This window comes from Channa argus, chromosome 1 (assembly GCF_033026475.1).
Source record: "Channa argus isolate prfri chromosome 1, Channa argus male v1.0, whole genome shotgun sequence".
NCBI lineage: Eukaryota > Metazoa > Chordata > Actinopteri > Anabantiformes > Channidae > Channa > Channa argus.
Genome location: NC_090197.1, coordinates 4,316,838 through 4,339,944, shown reverse-complemented (window position 1 = coordinate 4,339,944; position 23,107 = coordinate 4,316,838). Strand labels below are relative to the sequence as shown.

Below are 23,107 nucleotides of genomic sequence, written 5' to 3'. Positions count from 1 at the left end.
TATTAATTTTAAATTAAAGTCATTTTGAAGTTATTGTCAATTTCCATATCAGCTGAGACATGTTTACAACCAACAACACATTTTGTTGAGTTTGTTTGTTCCAAAGTCAGAGAGTCGTGTCTCTGTACAGTCAGAGGTTTTTGTACGACGACTCAGTCACTTTGTATCACTGTGGTACACGTTCGGTGGAGGAACAAGACTGGATGTTGGAAGTAAGTCAAAGTTTTAAAAACTCTGATATTTCAGGAGCTTTTCTCATTGTTATTCGGTTTTCCAGGTCAAATATTTGTGTTTCCATGTTACTTCACAGTAGTTAAGGACATATTTTGTACTAAGAGACAACGTTGTTTTAGCAACTGAAATTTAAAAACTGGTTTTGATAAATATCAATTTTTAATCCAGTAGATAAACCAGTAAATCTGACTTTAATGGTAAAGTTACATGTTGAGATGTTGCAGCTTTAGTTCAGTTGGACAAAGTCAGAGAGTCGTGTCTCTGTACAGTCAGAGGTTTTTGTACGACGACTCAGTCACTTTGTATCACTGTGGCTCACGTTCGGTGGAGGAACCAGACTGGATGTTGGAAGTAAGTTTCTGATCAAATACTAAATCAAATCTTGTGAAGTCGTGTTTTAAATAGTTGCAGCAGGTGAAATGATCTGGTTTTCTTTGGAACAGATTCAGTATTTGTGTTTTTATTCCCCACCTTCATCATGGAGGTGAACTCAGAGCAGTTTTACTAAACGTATCTTTCCATGTTCCTGTCAGGGTCAAAGTTAAACTACTTTAATCCACCACATTGAAAACTGCTTTCTGATCTTTAAACGTGACTTGTTTCCACTAAATTCTAACAGAGTAACGATAACTAGTGATGTTTGAAAATGACTTTATTGGATTTCTTGTTATTTGTTGCTGTAGATTTGAAATCATTTGATGTGTTTGATTAGGATTGAAATCCACATGAAGAACATTTGATTGTTGTCACATGGTGTTTTTCTGTCTCCATGTTTCCACTACATATTTGAAACTAATGTAGAGTTAAGATTAATGGGACATATTTCAGGTCAAACTGTCTGATGTTTGTCTCTGTCCTGATCTGCATGAGAGGTTTCTTAAAGGGAAGTGAAACAATGTGTGAGTCAGTGACTGGTGGAGCAGAACAACCATCTGACAGAAACTCCTTCAAGGACCAAACCCACTCTCAAAGAGTAAAAGCGTCCAACTGTGTGGTCTCTGTCCTCTAACTGACTGGTGTCTCCTTCTGTAGGTGATGTCCGTCCCAGCCTGACGGTGCTGTCCCCGTCCAGCGAGGAGCAGCAGAAGGACAAGGTCTCACTCATGTGTCTGGCCAACAAGGGCTTCCCCTCAGACTGGACTCTGTCCTGGAAGGTGGACGACAGCAGCAGCGGCAGCAGCTGGGAGGAGACCAGGAGTCCCGGGGTGCTGGAGAAGGACGGACGCTACAGCTGGAGCAGCACCCTGAGGATCCCTGCAGACCAGTGGAGGAATGCAGGCTCTGTGACCTGTGAGGCCACCCAGGGCTCCCAGACTCCGGTCAGACAGACACTGAGGAGAGACCAGTGTCCCCAGTCCTGACATGTGTTCCAGGGACTCTGCTACTGATGTCACTCTGCTCCCTCTCTCTGTATCTGTCTTTGTCTCTTAGTTTTGTTGCTTGTTGTAACTTTGATTGATTCAGTCCAATAAAAACCTGCTCATCCAGTCTGTAGTTTTCATGTGTGTTGATGGAAAATAAACTCATGTTTCTGTGCTCATAGTTTCATTAGATCCACTCATGATAAACTCCACTTAGTTCAAACTGTAAGACCCACATAAACAATGGACCTTACAGGTTTATACATTGTAACTCTTCCACTTTTATTTGGGTTCTCAAGTTGAGAGCTTTGGTCATTAGTAGAGATGTCAGTTGAGGAAATGTTTAAATTGCAATTAATCAGACAAAAATAAATGGAAATGTTTTCAATCAGATTTTACTGTAAAGAGACATTTTTCAAGTTTTAATACTCTTATCAACACGTGGACACATGGTACTGATGATACTGACTGAGTGATGCTAATTAAATGACAACTGCGTGACAATTAATAAGTCCTACAGTTGGATGCAAAAGTTTGCATTTTGCTATTGTTAGATGGAGAAACAAGTCATTTTTGTCATCATCATATCTTTTATGGCACATTCAGCTGGTACAAATGTTCCTTCATCAGAAATAATTAAAGCTCATTTTTAAATAATTGATGAAGAATGTACATTATTACTATGTTACTGTAGGTTTAGGTTCAGATTGTGTCTCCTTACATGGGGGATGTAGGGGGATGCAAACGTAACTGTAAACCTATAAACCTGTGTCTGACACACACGTGACAATTCCAACACAATTCCTGATGAAGCTGTGTGTGTGTGTGTGTGTGCGTGTGTGTGTGTGTGTGTGTTTTATTAGTATTGTGCTGTATATATGTGTATAAATAGACAAGAAGGTCACAGTTGATGGGAACAAAAACTAAACAAGATCATGATTTCTATTTTTTAATATGCTCATTTAAGTGCATTGAATATAAATGATAAACTAAACCTCAAAGGACAAAAATGTTTATTTAAAAAAATCTTATAATGTGTGGAGTTAAAAGAAACTTTTATTTATATATTTACTAAGATTTTTGACTTTTTAGACATTAAGACAGATCTGTCATTATTTCAATCCACGTTTCATTGTTACAGAAAACAGTCAGTACAAGTGACTGTTTAACAGCAGGTAAAACTCAGTTTTTATTTGAAGTACTTTAATAAATGATCTGTTTCTGTGATTTTGTGCTTTGACTTGTTATGTTCTGTGTTACTGTACAAACCTTTAGTGTTTTAGTTTCATTACAGTTGTTGTCAGATCAGTTCCTCTTCAGCTCAGGGAGGTTTTTGTACAACGTTTTTTCACTGTGTAAACGGGAAGCTGTAACCCTGCTGACAGTAATAAACTCCTGCATCTTCAGCCTGAACTCCACTGATGGACAGAGTGAAGTCAGTCCCAGAATAACTTCCACTGAAACGATCAGAAACTCCAGACTGACGAGTTGTAGCATATCTCACAAGAAGTCTTGGAGCTTCTCCAGGTTTCTGAAGGTACCAGTGCAGGTTGTTACTAATACTCTGACTGGATTTACATGTGATGGACACAGTCTGTCCTGGAACAACAGACTGAGATCCAGGAGACTGAGTCAGGGTGATTTGTCCTGATGAACCTGGAAACCATGAAAAAGAGGAGAAGGGTTATTGAGACAAATCCAGCTTGGACAAAGATGATCAGCATCCAAACAGAAGAGGATCATTTGTTTAACATGGACAATAGATGGAAGAAGGTCAATGCTGCTTGTTTCAGTGTTTCTCCATCAGAGCAGAACATCATTGTGGTGAACCTGAAGCACCTGAACCTGAAGAACCTGAAACTTTGCTTTATCCTGAAGCAAAGTTTTCACAAGAGAGTCTCACCCTGAACAAGGAGCCCCAGGGTGGACAGCAGTAGACTCAGAGACATCATCATTGTGCTGCCGGCGTGTCAGTGGCTCTGAAAGGCCTGGACAGACCCTGATCAACACTGGTCTCTTAACAGCTGGGAGACAGAGGCAGGACACATATGCAAACACACACAGTCACTCAGCTGGAACTGTCCTCAGTGGATCAGGGGGTTTCCCATCAGTGCAGCAGTGCTTTCAACCAAAAGCAAAGTTTCCACCTCAGTCCTTTCTGTAAGACTCTCTCCAGGCCTTTAATGTGGATCCTTTAGGAGTTTTTAACTGACTTACACACGTCTCTTATTTCACACTTTATGTTCTGTCTAGAAATTCTTCAAGTGTGTTTTCAGTGTCTTTTACTTTCTTTGCCTTTGAGACAAACACCACCAGTTACATGTAACTGTGAAAGAAGAGCAAACAAGTTAAAGCACAGAGGTCAGAGGACGTCACACTCCACAACAAGTAGATGGACAATGTGGACACATAGTTTTGTTTACAGCTGTTTCCAAATGATCTTTGAATCTGTTTATATTTTAGTTTTCCAGTCAAATATTAGAGAAAATGTATGATTGTACAGTTTGTTACAGTGATTTTTAGTTATTTATATTAACAAATGAAGTCACTGATCTTTGACTTTTTATGATCCAAACTGATTCTGAATTTAGTTCATATGTTAACAAAGATGAAGTTTTGTAGGATTTCAGGGATGTGATGTTTATCTTTGGACTGTCTTCACTCATCAAGGGTTCTGATGCTGATCTTTGTCTTCATGGTTTTGTTCAGTTATATTTAGCTGAAAACGTTTAAAGCTGAGACACTTAAACAGCCTTTTTTGGCTTTTTGAGAATATAGAATTATGATGAATTTTTTTGTTTGAATAGACAGTTAGAAGCTGAGATGGAGAAATTATTTAGTGTTTTGCAAAATTGTGTGTGTGTGTGTGTGTTTAGTGAATTGCATCAGTCCCTACAGGGTGGAGTCATCAAGATTTAATAATTATAAAATATTATCAAGTAAGAAGGTAACAAATGAGTCTTTGTAAAGATGTTACACACTGATGTTCAGCATAACAGATACAGTGAATGATCTCGATTTTAACCATCAACTGGTGTTTGTGTACATTCAGTGAACTGTATCAGTCTCTGCAGTAGCTTCCAGCTGCAGCATCAGTTCAGTTTCTGTTCAGTCTGACTGAGGGAGGTTTTTGTACGATGCTTTTTCACTGTGTGAACACATACTGACTGTTGATTTCATGATAACTCTGACAGTAGTAAACTGCTGCATCTTCAGTCTGGACTCCACTGATGGTCAGAGAGAAGTCAGAGTTTGATCCACTGCCTGAAAAACGATCTGGAATCCCTGATGCTCGAGTGCTGGCATATCGAATAATCAGTTTAGGAGTTTCTCCATCTTTCTGTTGGTACCAGTGCAAATTGCTCCCACCATACACTCTCTGACTAGTTTTACAGTTGATGGTTGTGGTTCCTCCCAGAGCAGAGCTCACTGCTCCAGGCTGAGTCACTGTGACCTGACCTCTGGACTCTGAGGACACAGAGACACAAACAGAAAGCAGCATCATGGTTTTGTGGGCTTCATTTCAGAGGGACGGATGTTGATAGAGGAGAGGAGTTGGATTCTCTGGACTTTACCTGTGAAGCAGCAGCAGAGGAGAGTCCAGATGAGGATGGAGATCAGAGTCATGTTTTTGATGAGGAGGATTTCTGTGTCTTCTGTTGTCATGAAGGACAGCTGTCAGTCATCCAGTGTTCAACTCTCAGGACTATAAACTCTCCCAGAGCACTGGAGCATGGTGCTGCTGATGCAAAGTGGCTCTATGGAAATGATTGAAATGAAAGTTGTGACAAAACCCCTTGAACAAATGTCAGATCTAGTTGCTTGGTTTAGGGGAGCAGTGAAAAAATGTCAGGGGGCATAAGATTACAGTTATACACTTTCGCTTTTGTCTTTAATAGTTTTATTTTTTGCACATTTATTTGTCTATAACTCTGTTTTCCAGAAAAAATTTTAAAGACTGGATTTTGAGATTTTAGTGTAGAAACGTAGATTAATTTGGAGAAACAAACCAATTAAAGTGGTTCAACATAACATGTTCTGTTTGTACATTGTACCTCATAGTTTTTACCATGTTTAAACAGTAAAGAGATCAAACTTTATGGTGAATTTTTTAAACAGCAAGGGTTTTGGAATAATGTAATTTCTACATTATAAAGACACTTTTTTCCTTAGTTAACTTAGTTTTATGTACTTGGGCTGTGAAAACTTTAGTAGTTTGGGGTGATTTGGGTCATATGAGGACTCTTTCTGTGCTGATTTACATGACAGGTTTCTTAAAGGGAAGTGAAACAATGTAGGAGTCAGTGACTGGTGGAGCAGGACAGAAGGATGCAGATTCTTTTATTTTTACCACATTTTTAATGTGAACATGCACAAGCTTCATTTTCACTCCCACAATTTGCCATAAATGGAAGTAGAAACACCCTTAAACGACACGTTTTATATCAACATTTATCACTATTACTAACCTCTGGCCCTGACGAGGATCCATGTCTCATTTATATGTTAATAAAGACAGATGAGATGCTGACACACAGCATTTGGAAAGTTTTCACCCCCTTCACTGTTTTTTAATTTTGTTATGTCACAGCCTCATGCTACACTTGTTTCATTTCCATTTTTTTCTTATTAATTTACACTCTGTAAACCATAATGACAAAGTGGGAACAGAATTTTAGAAACGTCTGTAAATTTATTTAAATGAAAAACTGAAATATCACGTGTACATAAGTATTCAGACCCTTTGCTCAGGACTTTGTTGAAGCATCTTCGGCATCAATTACAGTCTCAGGTCCTTTTTGTAAACTCCAAGCAGGTTTCATGTGATTGGACTTAGGGGGGGGTTTGTTTCTAGCCACTCTGCCATAAAGCCCAGATCAGTGGAGAGCTGCAGTTACAGTTGTCCTTCTGGAACTTTGTCCCATCTCAACACAGAATCTCTGGAGCTCAGTCAGAATGACCATTGGGTTTTTGGTCACCGCTCTGACTAAGGCCCTTTGCTCTGAGACAGTCTGCATCGTCAGCTGTGAGGGCTTCTATACAGAGGTGTGCGCCTTTCCACATCATGTCCAATCAATTTGATTGACCACAGGTGGACTCCAGTCAAGGTGTAGAAACATCTCAGCAAGGATCAAGAGAAATTGGAGGCACCTGAGCTACATTTCAAGTGTTGTTGCAAAGGGTCTGAATACTTATGTATGATACACTTCATAAGTGACAGAAGTTGGGAATTCAAAGTGCAGCAGATCTCAGTGATCCCATTATTACAAATACTCACAAAGAAGCTGGGTTAAAGACATTTCTTTAGTTTACCCAGCAGTCCTGTTAATCCAGAGACATTGTTGTCTCCAAATAATACACAGTAGTATTATAACTGCATTGACTGATAAATACAGACGTCTTGGTATAAGTTAAACAGAGGAAAATGGGAGATTTTGAAAGACTCGTGATCCATTTTTCAATTCACAGTCCAATAAAAAAGGTTCTGGCAGCAAACAGAAAACACAGTCAACTTAATCATATATTTGAAACTAAATGTATGTATTTACTGTTGTTGTGAGAAAGGTGATGGGCAACTACGGGCAAATATATTTATGAAGAAAAATATCTCCCTTAAATACACATTTTCACGCTGACAGTCTTAACGTGGTGGTCTTACTTAGAAACTGCTTTAATCAAAGCTCTTCACTGAATTTCTGTGCCACTAATTGTTGACATTGGTCCCCCTCCTCTAATAAACTGCATCTACAGACTGAACCCTGCTGATGCAAAGAGTGAAGTCAGTCCCAAAATGACTTCCCCTGAAAGGATCTGAATCACCACACATGGTCCATTCAGCAGCTGATATGGAGACAATGACATTTGTGGGACTGTTTAATGTTGGTGCAAACAAACTGCAAAAAGGAGTTTTCTTCTGCTTTTAACACAGTACAGACGGACACTGTATTGCACTGCCTCTCCGGTCTTCATGTGCACCCACATTATTTTTATGGATAAAGAATGTTCTACAGAACAGGCCACAACATGTGCTTTTTAATGGTTTTAAATCCAGTACATTGGTTTTAAACACAGGACTGCTTCAGGGATGTGCTTTGTCTCCCATGCTCTTCTCTGTCCACACAAATAATATCTGCTGCAACAAGGGAGGAATGAAGCTCTTAAAGTATGCAGACGACATGGCCCTGGTGGCTCACGTGACTGACATCCAGACTCTGTCTCAACACCAGCAGGAGGTCAACAGGATGGAGCTGAACATAACAAAGACAAAAGAACTGTGCTTTGGGGCCAGAGGAAAAACCTCCCCTTTGCTGACTCAACCACTGAGTATCCAGGGCCAGTCGGTGGAGCAGGTGCAATCCTTTAAATATCTAGGGACAGAGATTGACACCTGCTTGTCCTTCACACAACATGCTGACTCAGTGTATAAAAAATATTAACGTTGGTTTACACATCACTCTTTGAATCCATCCTCATCTTCAACATCACAACCTATTATAATTTCACCTTTTAACACAAAACCAAACTTTTAATTAATCAGGGCAGCAAGAGAACCGGATCACCACAGACTCCTCTTTCTGAGCTTTACAGCCGATTGGTGGTGAGGAAAGCAACCCGGATTACTGAGGACCCTTCTCATCCCCTACACATTTCTTTCCCGCTGCTGCCATCGGTCAGGTGTTATAAAGTCCCACTGGAAAAAAATCATTCATCACCAGAACAATAACTATTCTGAAAAGCAAAAAGTAGACATTTTATCTGGTTGTTGTTTTGAACTGTGTTAATTGTATCTGTATTGTACGTAGTACGTGTGAAGTGTGGAGCTTTGTCAAAGAGGAATTACTGTCTCCGGTTGGGACAGACAATAAAGTTTATCGTATTATAAAGTGCTGAGAGGCCTGAGACTCTGAAAAGTTCAATGACAACTGGTCGACTCCATCTGCCATAAATGCTCATGTGACGACCTCTGGCCTCCTGCTACAGGTACAGGTACAGGACGGGGCCATGAACTCCAAAAACCTGGGTCCAATTCTCTGAACCACTATAAAAAATTTCACCTCAGTCCTTTCTATAAGACTCTCTCCAGGCCTTTATTGAGTTTTCACAGCAACATTCACCAACTTCCACATCTCATCTGAAATTCCTGTTAGTAAAGAAATCAGTTATATGGAAGTGTTTTTGGCGTCTGTCACTTTATTTGCCACCAGTTACATGTACCTGTGAGAGGAGAGCCAACAAGCTAAAGGTCAGAGGTCAGAGGACATCACACTGCACAACAAAAAGTAGATGGACAATGTGGACAAATGCTGTTTCTTTTAATCTCATTGCAGTTTAGCTTTGAAGTAGCATCAGTGAAACTGTGTTATGATGATTATATTTACATGTATGTGAACAAATGAAGTCACTGATCTTTACTGAATATTGAATTTTGTTTAGATCTTAGGAGCTAACAAAGATATAGTGTTTTGGAATTTGGTGTAAGTGATGCTTATCTTTAGACTGGGTTTTAATAAGGTAGTTACAATTATTTAAACAAAATTATTTAACTTAATGCTGTGAATGATTTTATATTCTCATATACATGTAATTATTAAGCTACTATTAATAGAGAAGGAAATGTTTGTAAAGATGTTTTTGTTGCTTTATATTCATGTTTATCACAATAGACTTTAATCATCAACTGATTTTTGTGTGTCTGTGTGTGTGTGTGTGTGTGTGTCCTCAGTGAACTGTATCAGTCTCTGCAGTAGCTTCCAGCTGCAGCATCAGTTCAGTTTCTGTTCAGTCTGACTGAGGGAGGTTTTTGTACGATGCTTTTTCACTGTGTGAACACATACTGACTGTTGATGTAGTGATAACTCTGACAGTAGTAAACTGCTGCATCTTCAGTCTGGACTCCACTGGTGGTCAGAGTGAAGTCAAAGTTTGATCCACTGCCTGAAAAACGATCTGGAATCCCTGATGCTCGAGTGGTGGCATAATAAATAAGGAGCTTAGGACGTTCTCCATCTTTCTGTTGGTACCAGGCTAAAGCATGGTTGCTGCTCCAAGTATAAACATTCTGACTGGTTTTACAGTTGATGGTTGTGGTTCCTCCCAGAGCAGAGCTCACTGCTCCAGGCTGAGTCACTGTGACCTGACCTCTGGACTCTGAGGACACAGAGACACAAACAGAAAGCAGCATCATGGTTTTGTGGGCTTCATTTCAGAGGGACGGATGTTGATAGAGGAGAGGAGTTGGATTCTCTGGACTTTACCTGTGAAGCAGCAGCAGAGGAGAGTCCAGATGAGGACGGAGATCAGAGTCATGTTTTTGATGAGGAGGATTTCTGTGTCTTCTGTTGTCATGAAGGACAGCTGTCAGTCATCCAGTGTTCAACTCTCAGGACTATAAACTCTCCCAGAGCACTGGAGCATGGTGCTGCTGATGCAAAGTGGCTCTATGGAAATGATCACACTGACTCCAACAGGGACTTGGATCAATCTGATCAGGCTGATTATCAGTGGATCAATCAGTTTATTAAAGTATTGATTAGCTTCTTATCTTTTTCATTCAAATTAACATAATTCTAATAAAGACTTAAAGACATCACAGATTACTGTCAAATATAAAATCTAAACCTTCAGGAAATATGTGACATTATGTTCATGGTTACTTTCACATCAGCTGACAAAATGTGACAATGACTTTCCAGAACTTTTTCAGTATCAAAGAGTCATGTCTCTCTATAGTCTGAGGTTTTAATCCAACGTTCAATGCTGGAAACATGCAGACTGCTGTCAACTGTACTTTTGTCTCCTTAAGCTCTGGAGTTCTACTTATACTGTTTTCTATTTTATATAATAATTGTAGACATTACTGCATCTTTTTAGCTGATTTAGTTGTTAATACCATTACAGAAACTGTTTATTTCATCACACTTTCTTCAGACATTTAAATTTTTAAGTTCCAACTATTGTTACACTGACATTTTAATTTCAGCAATTTATAGATATTAGGTTTCCAAAAATGTTCTGTCCAACTTAATACTCTGGAACTAGCTTTACTTTTTATATTTAGTCCTGAAACCATCTGTTTTCATGCTTCATCAGTGATGCCTGTCTGTCGCCATGGCTACTACATTTAAAGAGGAAGTAAAGCACTGAAAATCATTTTCATCTACAGTCATGGCCAAAAATATCAGCACCCTGGCAATTCTGTCAGAATTTGTATGTAGACACACCTGTGGCAAGTAACAGGTGTGGACAACACAGTAATCCACAACAATCCAGTTAAAATGGAGGAAAGTTGACTCAACCTTTGTGTTGTGTGTCACACTGAGCATTGAGAAAAGAAAGAAGTGGAAAGTGGTGGAAAAACATGGACAATCTCAGGCTAAAAGTCCATCTCCAGAGATCGTGTGCAATATCATCAAGAGGTTTACAGCTCATGGCTCTGTAGCTAACCTACCTGGAAGTGTCACCTCACACTATCCGTCACCATCTGAATGAAAAGGGACACTATGGTAGGAGACAGAGGAGGAATCCACTGCTGACACAAAGACAAAAAAAAGCAAGACTGGAGTTTGCCAGAACTTATGTTACGAAAACCACAATCTTTCTGGGAGAAAGTGGACAGATGAGACAAAAGTAGAGCTTTTTGGTAAAGGACATCAAGACACTGTTTACAGAAAAAGAAATGAGGCCTTCAAAGAAAAGAACACAGTCCCCACAGTCAAACATGGTGGAGGTTCAAAGATGTTTAGTTGCTTTGCTGCCTTGACTGTGTGAATAGTATCATGAAATCTGATGATCACCAAAGAATTTTGGGAACAGTGTCAAAAGCTGCGTCTCAACCAGAGGTCATGGGTCTTCCAGCAGGACAATGACCTGAAACACACTTCAGAAAGCCCCCAGAAATGGTTCTAATGGTGCTGGAGAGTTCTGACATGGCGAGCAATGAGTCCAGATCTGAATCCCATAGAACACCTGTGGAGAATGTTCTGCCCAGAAACAGAAAGATATAAAACTAATGTGTGATGTATGAAGTTTAGAACTGCATAGGATGGAGACTTGAAACTCGGTTGATGAACTTCTCTCTTGCAAGATAATCAAACTCTAAAAGACGTCCTGGATGTTGAAGCTTCTTTAAACTCTCACTCTCACATTGACACCTACAGCGATTTCGTGTCAGCAGTTAACCTAACATACATGTCTGTGGACTGTGGGAGGAAACCACACAAGCACTGACAGAACAGTCAAAGTAAAAAACTGTTACTTTGCTGAGTCTCTTATTCTGGTAATAACATGTGATCATATCATTTACAGTTCACCTGGCAGAAATGGTTTTGCTCATGTTCTAAGCACATTTGTGCAGGTATCTCCCTTTAATCTTATATTACATTAGATACTTCATTCATGGTTCTGTTAGTGTCACTTCTACTGAGCAACTCTGCTTTTTTCACATGAACACACTCTGGAAACCCAGGCTTCACAGAACCAGCTGATAACCAGCTTTGATACTGCTCATGCAGGACAGACATAGTCAGGATCCAGTGAAGCTCTGTTTGTTCGGACATTTGTCTGTCTCCTGCTATTCTCCATCTGTCCACCAGATGTCCTCAGACTTCCATCCCTTCAGTCACCTGACTCTCCTCCCAGATCCACCTGTGTCCCCTCGTTCCTACACACCTGTTCCCACTTCCCTCATCAGCTCCTCTGCATAGAAACCAGCCTGGTTTCCACCATCATTTGGTTGAACACATGTCATTGTGTTTCTGATTGTGCTGTGGATTCATGTTCTTACATCCTGACTCATATTTATATCTATATATAGATGTGATCTTTTAAAACATCTTACATTCCTCATGTTGATGTGTTTTCATTTTCTTATTCCTGTAGCCAATTTTTGTTTTTACAGACTGCAGATTGAAATCAAGAGGGACTAATTATTAGACTGTATTTGGTCGTAAATATCAGTTTGATTCTGTGGAAACTAATTCACATCAAAGTCGACATTTCTTTGTGTAAAATTTCTCAGGTTTATTTTTTTTCTCCCCCATACATGTTAAAAATTAACAATAGAAATGTGGATTAAAACATATTTATTTATCAGAACAATCAAGAAAAGATTTATTTTCCAAACTAAACCTCTCAAAATAATCAGCTGTTGACTCCAGGTGTGTCAGAAAATAAAGAAGCAACAAACTCATCAATAAACCAAGTAAAGACAAAGTGAAGCTGCAGTTTCCTGTGACTGCAGCAGTTTAGTGGGACTACAGAGTTAGTAAGTCCACATGTAGTTGTTGTGTGGACAACTTCCAACCCCACTACTATGTCTGCACCATAGAGCACAGAGGGACAATATCTATGGAATAAAGAGGATTGAACATGTGACACAGAATGAACAAGTCAACAAATGTGAGATGACTCTGAGGATCAGGAAGAACATTTCAGAGTTTGACAAACAGCTTCATCCCAACACTACACACCTCTCTGTCATCAGAGGAAGCAGGAAATCTTCTTTTCACAAATCCAGTTTTTATCATAATAATATCGTTCACTTGTCCATCTTCCTTGTTTATCACAGCATGATGCAAAATACCCAGTGGGCTGTTTCTCTCCTGTCGCCCAGAAGCTGTGGAACAAATCAAACCTTGTTTTTGACTTTGATAAATTCATGATTATTTTCACTTTCAAATAAACTTAAATCTCATTTTATTGATTTGAAATAGTGTCATTTTAGTAACTATGTAGGGGATTTGCTGACACCACAAGGATCATGGGGATAAGTCTGATCCCAGATGTGAACTGAAACCTGGATCCAGGACTCTGAGATCTCCTCCATTCATTCCAATCAAAGTTAGTGACTCTGCTCAGACTCCAGCAGCATTTAGTGTCTTCCTGCTCTGATTCCTGCTTTTTAAAGCCACTGCACATGTTCAGTAGTGTTTCTCTCTCTGAGCCCAGTCACTGTCTGTTAGACTTTTCACTTTGTCAACAGGTTTCCTCACATCACTTTCAGCTTTGTCTCTGAGGAAAAGACAGCAGCAGGAAAAAGTGGTTGGAAAGCTGCTCTCTGAATCCATCCCTGGGACTAATGATCATATTCAGCTTTTTCCTTCATCTGTTCTTCACTTTCTAAAGAGCAGAGAAGAGGCAGCTGCTCCTTCATGCTGAGATCAAGTTCAAGAAAGTTTGACTCTAAATGTTGAAGCTAGTTTTTCTTCCACCATGTTTGTTCTGTGTGAGGATACAGAGAGCAGCACACACATTCAATCCTCTGAACTGTGACCAGAGCTTTGAACCATGTTTCAATCCTGACTCATTGTTACTGCAGCTCATCACAGACTGGAGATGAAGAGAGTTCATAGAAAGATTTTTCCAAAGAGATTTGGATCATTTTGTCACTGTCCTACATTTTATCACATGATCCTATTAGCTCCTAAAAATGACTGATGTCACTGTATTATATATTATATAGAGAATCTGTCTCACGTTTCTGTCGGTTGTGATCCATCCAACCATTTCCATTGATATTTTCGCTCTGTGTCTGACCATTGATTCCATAGACCAATCCAGGACTCTTCATGCTGATTCAGCTCGGTGACAAAGTCCTAACAGAAATTCAATAATCAGTTCTTCTTTCATCATTCAGTTTTTCTGTTCTAGTAACATCATCATGTGACTCTGTTTGAAGGAACATTTGAATCTGTTACAACTTGGAGGAAAAGAAAAGTTGTAACAAACATTGTTTGAATGGAACTAAAGTTCATATTTTCTATGAACAGAATTTATTTGTTGTGTTTCAATAACATGTAACTGTTTATTTTACATTTCATTGTTCATGCAGAAGCTTTTTGAATCATTCACATCTTTTTCTTTTGTTCATTTAACTGAGATTAAAGCTCCTGGTTATAGTTCATCAAAATTCTCCCATATTCATGTGACTTTTTATTGTAAATAAAAACTGGCAGCAGGTCAGAAACACACACACACACACACACACACACACACATTTTGACACACACACACACACACATTTTGACACACACACACACACACACACACACACACACACACATTTTGAAACACACGCACACACACAGTCTCTCACACACACACACACACAGTTTCACACACACACACACACAGTCTCACACACACACACACACACACATTTTAAAACTAAAACACACACACACACCAACACACACACACACTAACACAGACACACACACACTCATTAACACACAGACACACACTAACACACACACACACCCACACACTAACACACACACACTAACAAACACACACATTAACACACACACACACACACACATTAACACACATGATCAATCATTTCAAAGAAACACAGGATATAAACAGGTATTAAATGACTCCTGATGACAAGATAATGACATCACCAACTGTTACAGGAACTTTGTTCTTTAACAGTGAGACTGAAGCTGTAAAAGTTATTTGAGTTCCCACAATAATAGTGAACATAATTACTCAAACTCACCAGCTTGTTGTGATCCAACATCATCACACTGATCTCCATCCACCATCATCTCCACCTCCATGTTCTCTCTCTCTCCTCTAATATATTTCACCCTCAGATCAGACTCAGATTGAATTTCTGTCAACATGTTGATGAATTAAAGAGCTAAAAACTAAGTGACCAGTGACTCTTTGTGACCAGGCTTCACTGTTCTTTTTTTTGTTGTAAATATAATTGAATGACTATTTCTGAATTTTATCTGGAAAACTTTCAAAAATATTGAGAAACACAGCTCATGCTCATATTTTTAAATGTTTCCTGGTCATCGTACTAAGATATAAGGTTCATTAGCAGATATAAGGTTCATTAACTGTGTGCCTGCATATCATTAGCATATAATTATAGGTGTAAAAAGCTGACTTCCTGTCTCAGATCAAACTAAATAAAAACAAGAAGTGTTTCTGACAGGAAATGTGATGTGTGAGCTGTTGCTGGAGTTTGAACTCATTATTCTGTTCACAATCCACAAATCTAAGTTTTAAATAAATGTAAAAATTACAGTTTAAAACATGGACAGAGCAAGTGGTGCAACGGCTCACAAAGGTCATGAAGGAGAGAACTGGACCTACTCTGACCAATACAATAAAATACAGCTTTATTTATCCCACTCAGTTAGTTTGGAGCTGTTGCACACACACACATACTATTAAACCATCTCATAGTTTGTAAGAATGACAGGACAGATCACTGTGAACTATCTGTATGTGAGTGAATGAAACACCTCGCTGCCCCAATGGCACCTGTTCAGATTCCTTTGCTAGGTTGTGATCAGGTGAACAGTAGTGATGCTCCATGTGATATCAAAGTTTCAGTGCTTGTGTGGAGCAGAAGGGGAGTTTCCAGCTTTTGTTGAATGTGGACTGTTCTAATTGGACACTTATGTAAATGAAATATCCTATGTTCAGAATGGTTGTTAAACGCATCTTTCTCCCTTTTCTCTGTGTTGTTAGTGGACAAGACAGGTGTCAGTCATTTGTGTTGGACAATTAGTGATGCTTAGGACAACCTAACAAGTTTAGATGAGTGGGAAAATCAAAGAACGAAGCAGGAGGGAAGATAACAGGAGGAAGGAGCAGAAAACGGAGCCTGACTGAGGGAAGAGACAAAAATACAATATCCATGTTTGGTAAAGTTCCAGTAATGTTGTTGGTTCATTAAACTCCTGAATGTTTCTGTATCTGTATTTTATAAAGTATGGGAGCAGTAGGAGCTGTTTGCTGTCTCTACATTCACTTCATAGACTCTAAGGCCTTCACCACACTGTGGACTGTAGTTAGCTTAGCTCCTTCATGCTAGCATGGTGAATGTGGGAGACACGTATTACACCAAGCTACTGAGTGAGGACGGTAACTACATCTCACACTGGGAGATTCTGGACATTTGCTGCTTAGAGAAAGACGTTCATTAGTGTTTGTGGGTGTTTGCATCGCTGCCACACACTGCTGCACTGAAGTGATCAGGACCTGCCACTGCTCTAGGAGTCTGCTAAATGTCCATACACGTGGACAGCCTCAGGACATGTTTCTCCACCGCACCGCTTGGACACGGCAGGACAGAGAGTTTGAAAAACTGTTGCAAACAGTTCCAAGAGACCAACATGGAGGCCAACGGTATTGTACCATTGTACTGGTTATGAATCCAAGGTATTCAAACTTTTTTCTTCTTTTTACCAATTGAAGGGGAAATTTGAAGGTGGGTAACATCTGACATCAAATACATTTCTACACACTTACATTACCTGGTGCTTTACCTTCATGATAATTTACACACTCTATGTCAGTAGGGTATAATGAGCTTTTCAAAGATGCTTAATGAAATGACATAAATGAAGCTTCATTATGGAATTTGAAATGTATTTTAAACAGCTTCAGATTCACAGTTAATCACAAAAATGACATTATTGTCATTCCTACTTACTGTAACATAATGAACTTCTCACCAAACAGATGAAGATAATTAGATAAAAAGAAGATCCACAGTGAGCTGAGGTGCAAGTACTGGGGCAGGAGGACAGTACTAAACTCAGGGCTATGAAGCTGGAGAACCAGAGGCATAAGATGTCTGTTCCATCTGTGGTTATGTGGAATGTTAATTCACTGTACAAGAAGACTGATGAACTGGCAGCTGTAGTGAAAAACTAGAGGATTAACAAGGACTGTAGTCTGCTGCTTCACAGAGACGTGGTTAACCAGCAACACACCAGATGATAAGTGGAGGGAGACCACAGTATGTCAAACTGAGGGAGTTCACCTCTGGGACTGTGGTCAGCAAAAAGGGGGCACCACAGGGGACTGTGCTCTTTCCTGTCCTGTTCACCCTGTACACATCAGACTTTGGCTACAAATCCAAGTTATGTCCCATGTGAATGACACAGCCATTGTAGAGTTTATCAGGAGGGGGGGTACAGGAGCCTGGTGAAAGACTTTGTGCTATGGTGCAGCTCAAACCATCTGTAGCTGAACAGCTTCAAGACTTTTAGTCCTTTTAGTCCTTTTGTCCCCCAAGCCATCAGTTTAATTCTGCTCAGTACCAAAGTCCAGGGTGCAACAACACAGTCAGCAGTGTCCACCGTCATTGTGCTGGGTTTCATTGGCTTTGTTGCCCTCTTGACCTTTATTAGTCTCATCATGTTCACTTTTATACTGAGCTAACTTAGGTTTATTGGCTTAGTAAAAACTTGGACTGTTACTGTTCATTACTATTTATATTCATATTTTATTTTGTGTATTTCAGCATTTTAAGCTGTGTAAGTTACTGGATGCTTTAAATTTCCCTCAGGATCAATAAAGTACAAATCTAGAAACAACCAATCAGAGCAGTTTATCTTACGATATGTGGACAGGACGATGATCCCAGCTGCCATCAGAAGACACAGCACTGCTAGACACAGAGCAGCTCCTCTGAAAGACTTTCTGTGGACTGGAGGATGATTCTGAGTCTGTGGTCCTACAGAGACAAAACAACATGGAAGCTGGTTGTTACTGATCATCAGCTTTAATCATGGCAGTTTACCCACAAGCATCGTGGTTCAGGTCTGTGGTTGTGGTGGCATCTGTTCAAAATGTCACAGCAACACTAGAGATCAGTGATCTGACAGATTATCATGTTCGTGTTGCAGTTGACCACAGAACTGTACAACTGAACAGTCACTTTACACCTCCCACTTCTTCCTGTTGTGTGTTTGTTCCAGTCTGTGGTAAAACTCTTTAGCAGAGCTGATGCTTCTACAGATCTGACAACTGAATAAATGTTAAACTGTGACCAGTAGGACTGAAGCTAAAAACTGAACACATTCAGCAACAAAACCCCTGAAAATTAGTTTTCAACAGAAACCTGTGTTAGTTTACATGTAGTCAGCAGAAGAGCATCCAACTAACTGAACACACATTTTGCAGCTGTTTCCTACAAACTGTACATGTAGGATATAGATACAGAGAGAACAGTGATGGGCTGCAGGTTCTAAATGGAGGAAAAACATCACATATCAGTCTAACATGATCTAAAGCCACTCAAACAAAGTTATTTGTAATATTGATTTGTCATATTTTCCATTAAAAACCTTTAATAGAGAATAAAAGAAATGTTCAGGAAGAGCAACAAGATGAACAGATGTGCAGTAGATGCTGTGTGGACAGAACAGAGCAACAAAGCAGATTTACACCTGTGTCCAATCACTTACCTTCTTCCTGTGACTGAATATCAGTGACATCATCTCTGATATCATCTGTACTCTCGTAGATATCCACCTCTCTTTCCTCCCACTCTCCTCCATCTTCCTCCACCTTTCTGTTGTATCTCACCTTCTTGGAAAAATCTGGTTTGGCGTAAATATCTGAAGACATCTTGAGACGACTGAGACAGACGGACAGTAGCTGAACTTCACTGACTGTTACTGTGCTGCAGTAAAACTTTAAAGTCTTCTACTGTAGTATAAACTACTACCTGTGGCAGAGAGAAATGCAGTAACATGATCTACTTTACTGATGCTGCTGTCAGGGTTCAACCTTCTGTCTGGTTCAGGAAGTAACAAAAAAACAAATGTGTTCACACCATTTTATTCATTTGACTGGTGGATGAAAATACAACAGCAGATTAACAGGAAATAAAAAACAGGAAGTGTTTCTTTCTTACAGATGAACAAAATCATTTTAATGAAAGAAACATTTAACAATATACAAAGTGTCAGACCATCAGTCTGTCAGTGACTTAACAACATCATAGTGTCACTAATGCAGAGCAGGCTGCAATGAAAATGGTTGTGGTCAGATGATGTTTCTATTAGTGCATCAGTACAAAGTTTGTCAAAGTACAACAGACACATAAAATCTAAAAACTCTGATTGATATAAGATAAAGTAGATGAACTCACTGATGGATCATGAGACTATAGTGGGCACAGGCCCAGAGTCCTGGGGGGTCAGTGTGTGTTAATTTAAATATCTGGTCAAAAATGATCACAAACTGAAACAGAGGAGGATTAATGTGAACAGATCAGCGCCCTCACCTGGTAAAGGAGGGAACTGCATTACTCTGAGCTGCTTGATCACTGGCTTCAGCCTCATTGATGTTAAATAGGAGCCAAAATTCAATTTCAGAACATGAAGGCACAGAGAGTTTCAGTTCACTTCTTGCAGATCTTATGTGCTGAGATAAGATACTTCCTGATCTCCTCCCAGCTGGCTGCGACCTTTCTGTTTGGAGTTTGTATCTTCTCCCTGTGCTTGCGTGGGTTTCGTCTGGATACTCCAGCTTCAACCAAAGAGATGTATGTTAGGTTCTTTGGTGACTGAGATGGAAAATAAATCCTAAACATTTAAAATGGAGGGAGTATTTAGAAATAATGTTTTAACCTATGAACATCATCATAATCTTAAAATAGCTCCTCTACTTACCACATGATTTTATATGGACGTGATATGAATGAATGAGAATGAAGTGAAACAGACTTTCCTGTGAAGATAATCAGGATTTCAAACATATTGTGAAGAAATGTTTTTAACGTGTGTGTGCGTGTGCGTGTGTGTGTGTGTGTGTGTGTGTGTTTGTGTGTGTGCGTGTGTGTGTCTTTAGGGAATTGCATCAGTCCCTACAGGGTGGAGTCATCAAGATTTAATAATTATAGAATATTATAGAATATTATCGAGTAACAAGGTAATAAATGAGTGTTTGTAAAGATGTTACGCACTGATGTTCAGCATAACAGATACAGTGAATGATCTCGATTTTAACCGTCAACTGGTGTTTGTGTACATTCAGTGAACAGTATCAGTCTCTGCAGTTGCTTCCAGCTGCAGCATCAGTTCAGTTTCTGTTCAGTCTGACTGAGGGAGGTTTTTGTACGATGCTTTTTCACTGTGTGAACAACCACTGACTGTTGATGTAGTGAGCACTCTGACAGTAGTAAACTGCTGCATCTTCAGTCTGGACTCCACTGATGGTCAGAGTGAAGTCAGAGTTTGATCCACTGCCTGAAAAACGATCTGGAATCCCTGATGCTCGAGTGGTGGCATAGTAAATAAGGAGCTTAGGACGTTCTCCATCTTTCTGTTGGTACCAGTGCAAATAGTTCCCATTATAAACATTCTGACTGGTTTTACAGTTAATGGTTGTGGTTCCTCCCAGAGCAGAGCTCACTGCTCCAGGCTGAGTCACTGTGACCTGACCTCTGGACTCTGAGGACACAGAGACACAAACAGAAAGCAGCATCATGGTTTTGTGGGCTTCATTTCAGAGGGACGGATGTTGATAGAGGAGAGGAGTTGGATTCTCTGGACTTTACCTGTGAAGCAGCAGCAGAGGAGAGTCCAGATGAGGACGGAGATCAGAGTCATGTTTTTGATGAGGAGGATTTCTGTGTCTTCTGTTGTCATGAAGGACAGCTGTCAGTCATCCAGTGTTCAACTCTCAGGACTATAAACTCTCCCAGAGCACTGGAGCATGGTGCTGCTGATGCAAAGTGGCTCTATGGAAATGATCACACTGACTCCAACAGGGACTTGGATCAATCTGATCAGGCTGATTATCAGTGGATTGTCGAGTTTCTATTTATTTTGGCTATTTATTATCTTTTTATTATTATAATTATGAGTTTTGTGAAAACATCTTTTGTCTTATTTGTAATAATTACAAACAATAAAAATTGTGTTTTTTTTATTATCATATAACGTAAAACATTTAATTCCCATTTTCCTGAATTCCTAATTATTAATATAAAATTAAAGACATTTTGAGCTTATTGTCAATTTCCATATCAGCTGTTTACAACCAACGACTCATTTTGTTGAGTTTGTTTGTTCCAAAGTCAGAGAGCCGTGTCTCTGTACAGTCAGAGGTTTTTGTACGACGACTCAGTCACTTTGTATCACTGTGGTACACGTTCGGTGGAGGAACCAGACTGGATGTTGGAAGTAAGTCAAAGGTTTAAAAACTCTTAAATTTTAGGAGCTTTTCTCCTTGTTATTCAGTTTTCCAGGTCAAATATTTGTGTTTCCATGTTACTTCACTGTAGTTAAGGAAATATTTTGTACTAAGAGACAACGTTGTTTTAGCAACTGAAATTTAAAAACTGGTTGTGATAAATATCAATTTTTAAACCAGTGGATAAACCAGTAAATCTGATTTAAATGTTAAAGTTACATTTTGAGATGTTGCAGCTTTAGTTCAGTTGGACAAAGTCAGAGAGTCATGTCTCTGTACAGTCAGAGGTTTTTGTACGACGACTCAGTCACTTTGTATCACTGTGGCTCACGTTCGGTGGAGGAACCAGACTGGATGTTGGAAGTAAGTTTCTGATCAAATACTAAATCAAATCTTGTGAAGTCGTGTTTTAAATAGTAGCAGTAGGTGAAATTATCTGGTTTTCTTTGGAACAGATTCAGTATTTGTGTTTTTATTCCCCACCTTCATCATGGAGGTGAACTCAGAGCAGTTTTACTAAACGTATCTTTCCATGTTCCTGTCAGGGTCAAAGTTCAACTACTTTAATCCACCACATTGAAAACTGCTTTCTGATCTTTACATGTGACTTGTTTCCACTAAATTCTAACAGAGTAACGATAACTAGTGATGTTTGAAAATGACTTTATTGGATTTCTTGTTATTTGTTGCTGTAGATTTTAAATCATTTGATGTGTTTGATTAGGATTGAAATCCACATGAAGAACATTTGATTGTTGTCACATGGTGTTTTTCTGTCTCCATGTTTCCACTACAAATTTGAAACTAATGTAGAGTTAAGATTAATGGGACATATTTCAGGTCAAACTGTCTGATGTTTGTCTCTGTCCTGATCTGCATGAGAGGTTTCTTAAAGGGAAGTGAAACAATGTGTGAGTCAGTGACTGGTGGAGCAGAACAACCATCTGACAGAAACTCCTTCAAGGACCAAACCCACTCTCACACAGTCAAGGCGTCCAACTGTGTGGTCTCTGTCCTCTAACTGACTGGTGTCTCCTACTCTAGGTGATGTCAGTCCCAGCCTGACGGTGCTGTCCCCGTCCAGCGAGGAGCAGCAGAAGGACAAGGTCTCACTCATGTGTCTGGCCAACAAGGGCTTCCCCTCAGACTGGACTCTGTCCTGGAAGGTGGACGGTAGCAGCAGCGGCAGCAGCTGGGAGGAGACCAGGAGTCCCGGGGTGCTGGAGAAGGACGGACGCTACAGCTGGAGCAGCACCCTGAGGATCCCTGCAGACCAGTGGAGGAATGCAGGCTCTGTGACCTGTGAGGCCACCCAGGGCTCCCAGACTCCGGTCAGACAGACACTGAGGAGAGACCAGTGTCCCCAGTCCTGACATGTGTTCCAGGGACTCTGCTACTGATGTCACTCTGCTCCCTCTCTCTGTATCTGTCTTTGTCTCTTAGTTTTGTTGCTTGTTGTAACTTTGATTGATTCAGTCCAATAAAAACCTGCTCATCCAGTCTGTAGTTTTCATGTGTGTTGATGGAAAATAAACTCATGTTTCTGTGCTCATAGT

At 39.7% G+C, this 23,107-nt stretch overlaps 1 long non-coding RNA gene and 2 gene segments (V, D, J or C); 2 read left to right on the top strand and 1 right to left on the bottom strand.

Annotated features, from left to right (window-relative positions):
- Positions 1-197: 197 nt before the first annotated feature.
- On the top strand, positions 198-23,050 carry LOC137134114 (Ig kappa-b4 chain C region-like). The segment is given in 2 exon segments: positions 198-212; positions 22,596-23,050. A coding segment is annotated over 1 exon segment (258 nt).
- On the top strand, positions 204-1,721 carry LOC137101393 (Ig kappa-b4 chain C region-like). The segment is given in 3 exon segments: positions 204-212; positions 465-585; positions 1,267-1,721. Coding segments are annotated over 3 exon segments (459 nt in total).
- LOC137134406 (uncharacterized) lies at positions 12,596-19,115 on the bottom strand. The gene is made up of 3 exons (XR_010915433.1): positions 18,815-19,115; positions 14,070-18,081; positions 12,596-13,209 (listed from the first exon to the last, which is right to left on the bottom strand). It is a non-coding gene; the product is annotated as an uncharacterized lncRNA (long non-coding RNA).
- Positions 23,051-23,107: the final 57 nt, after the last annotated feature.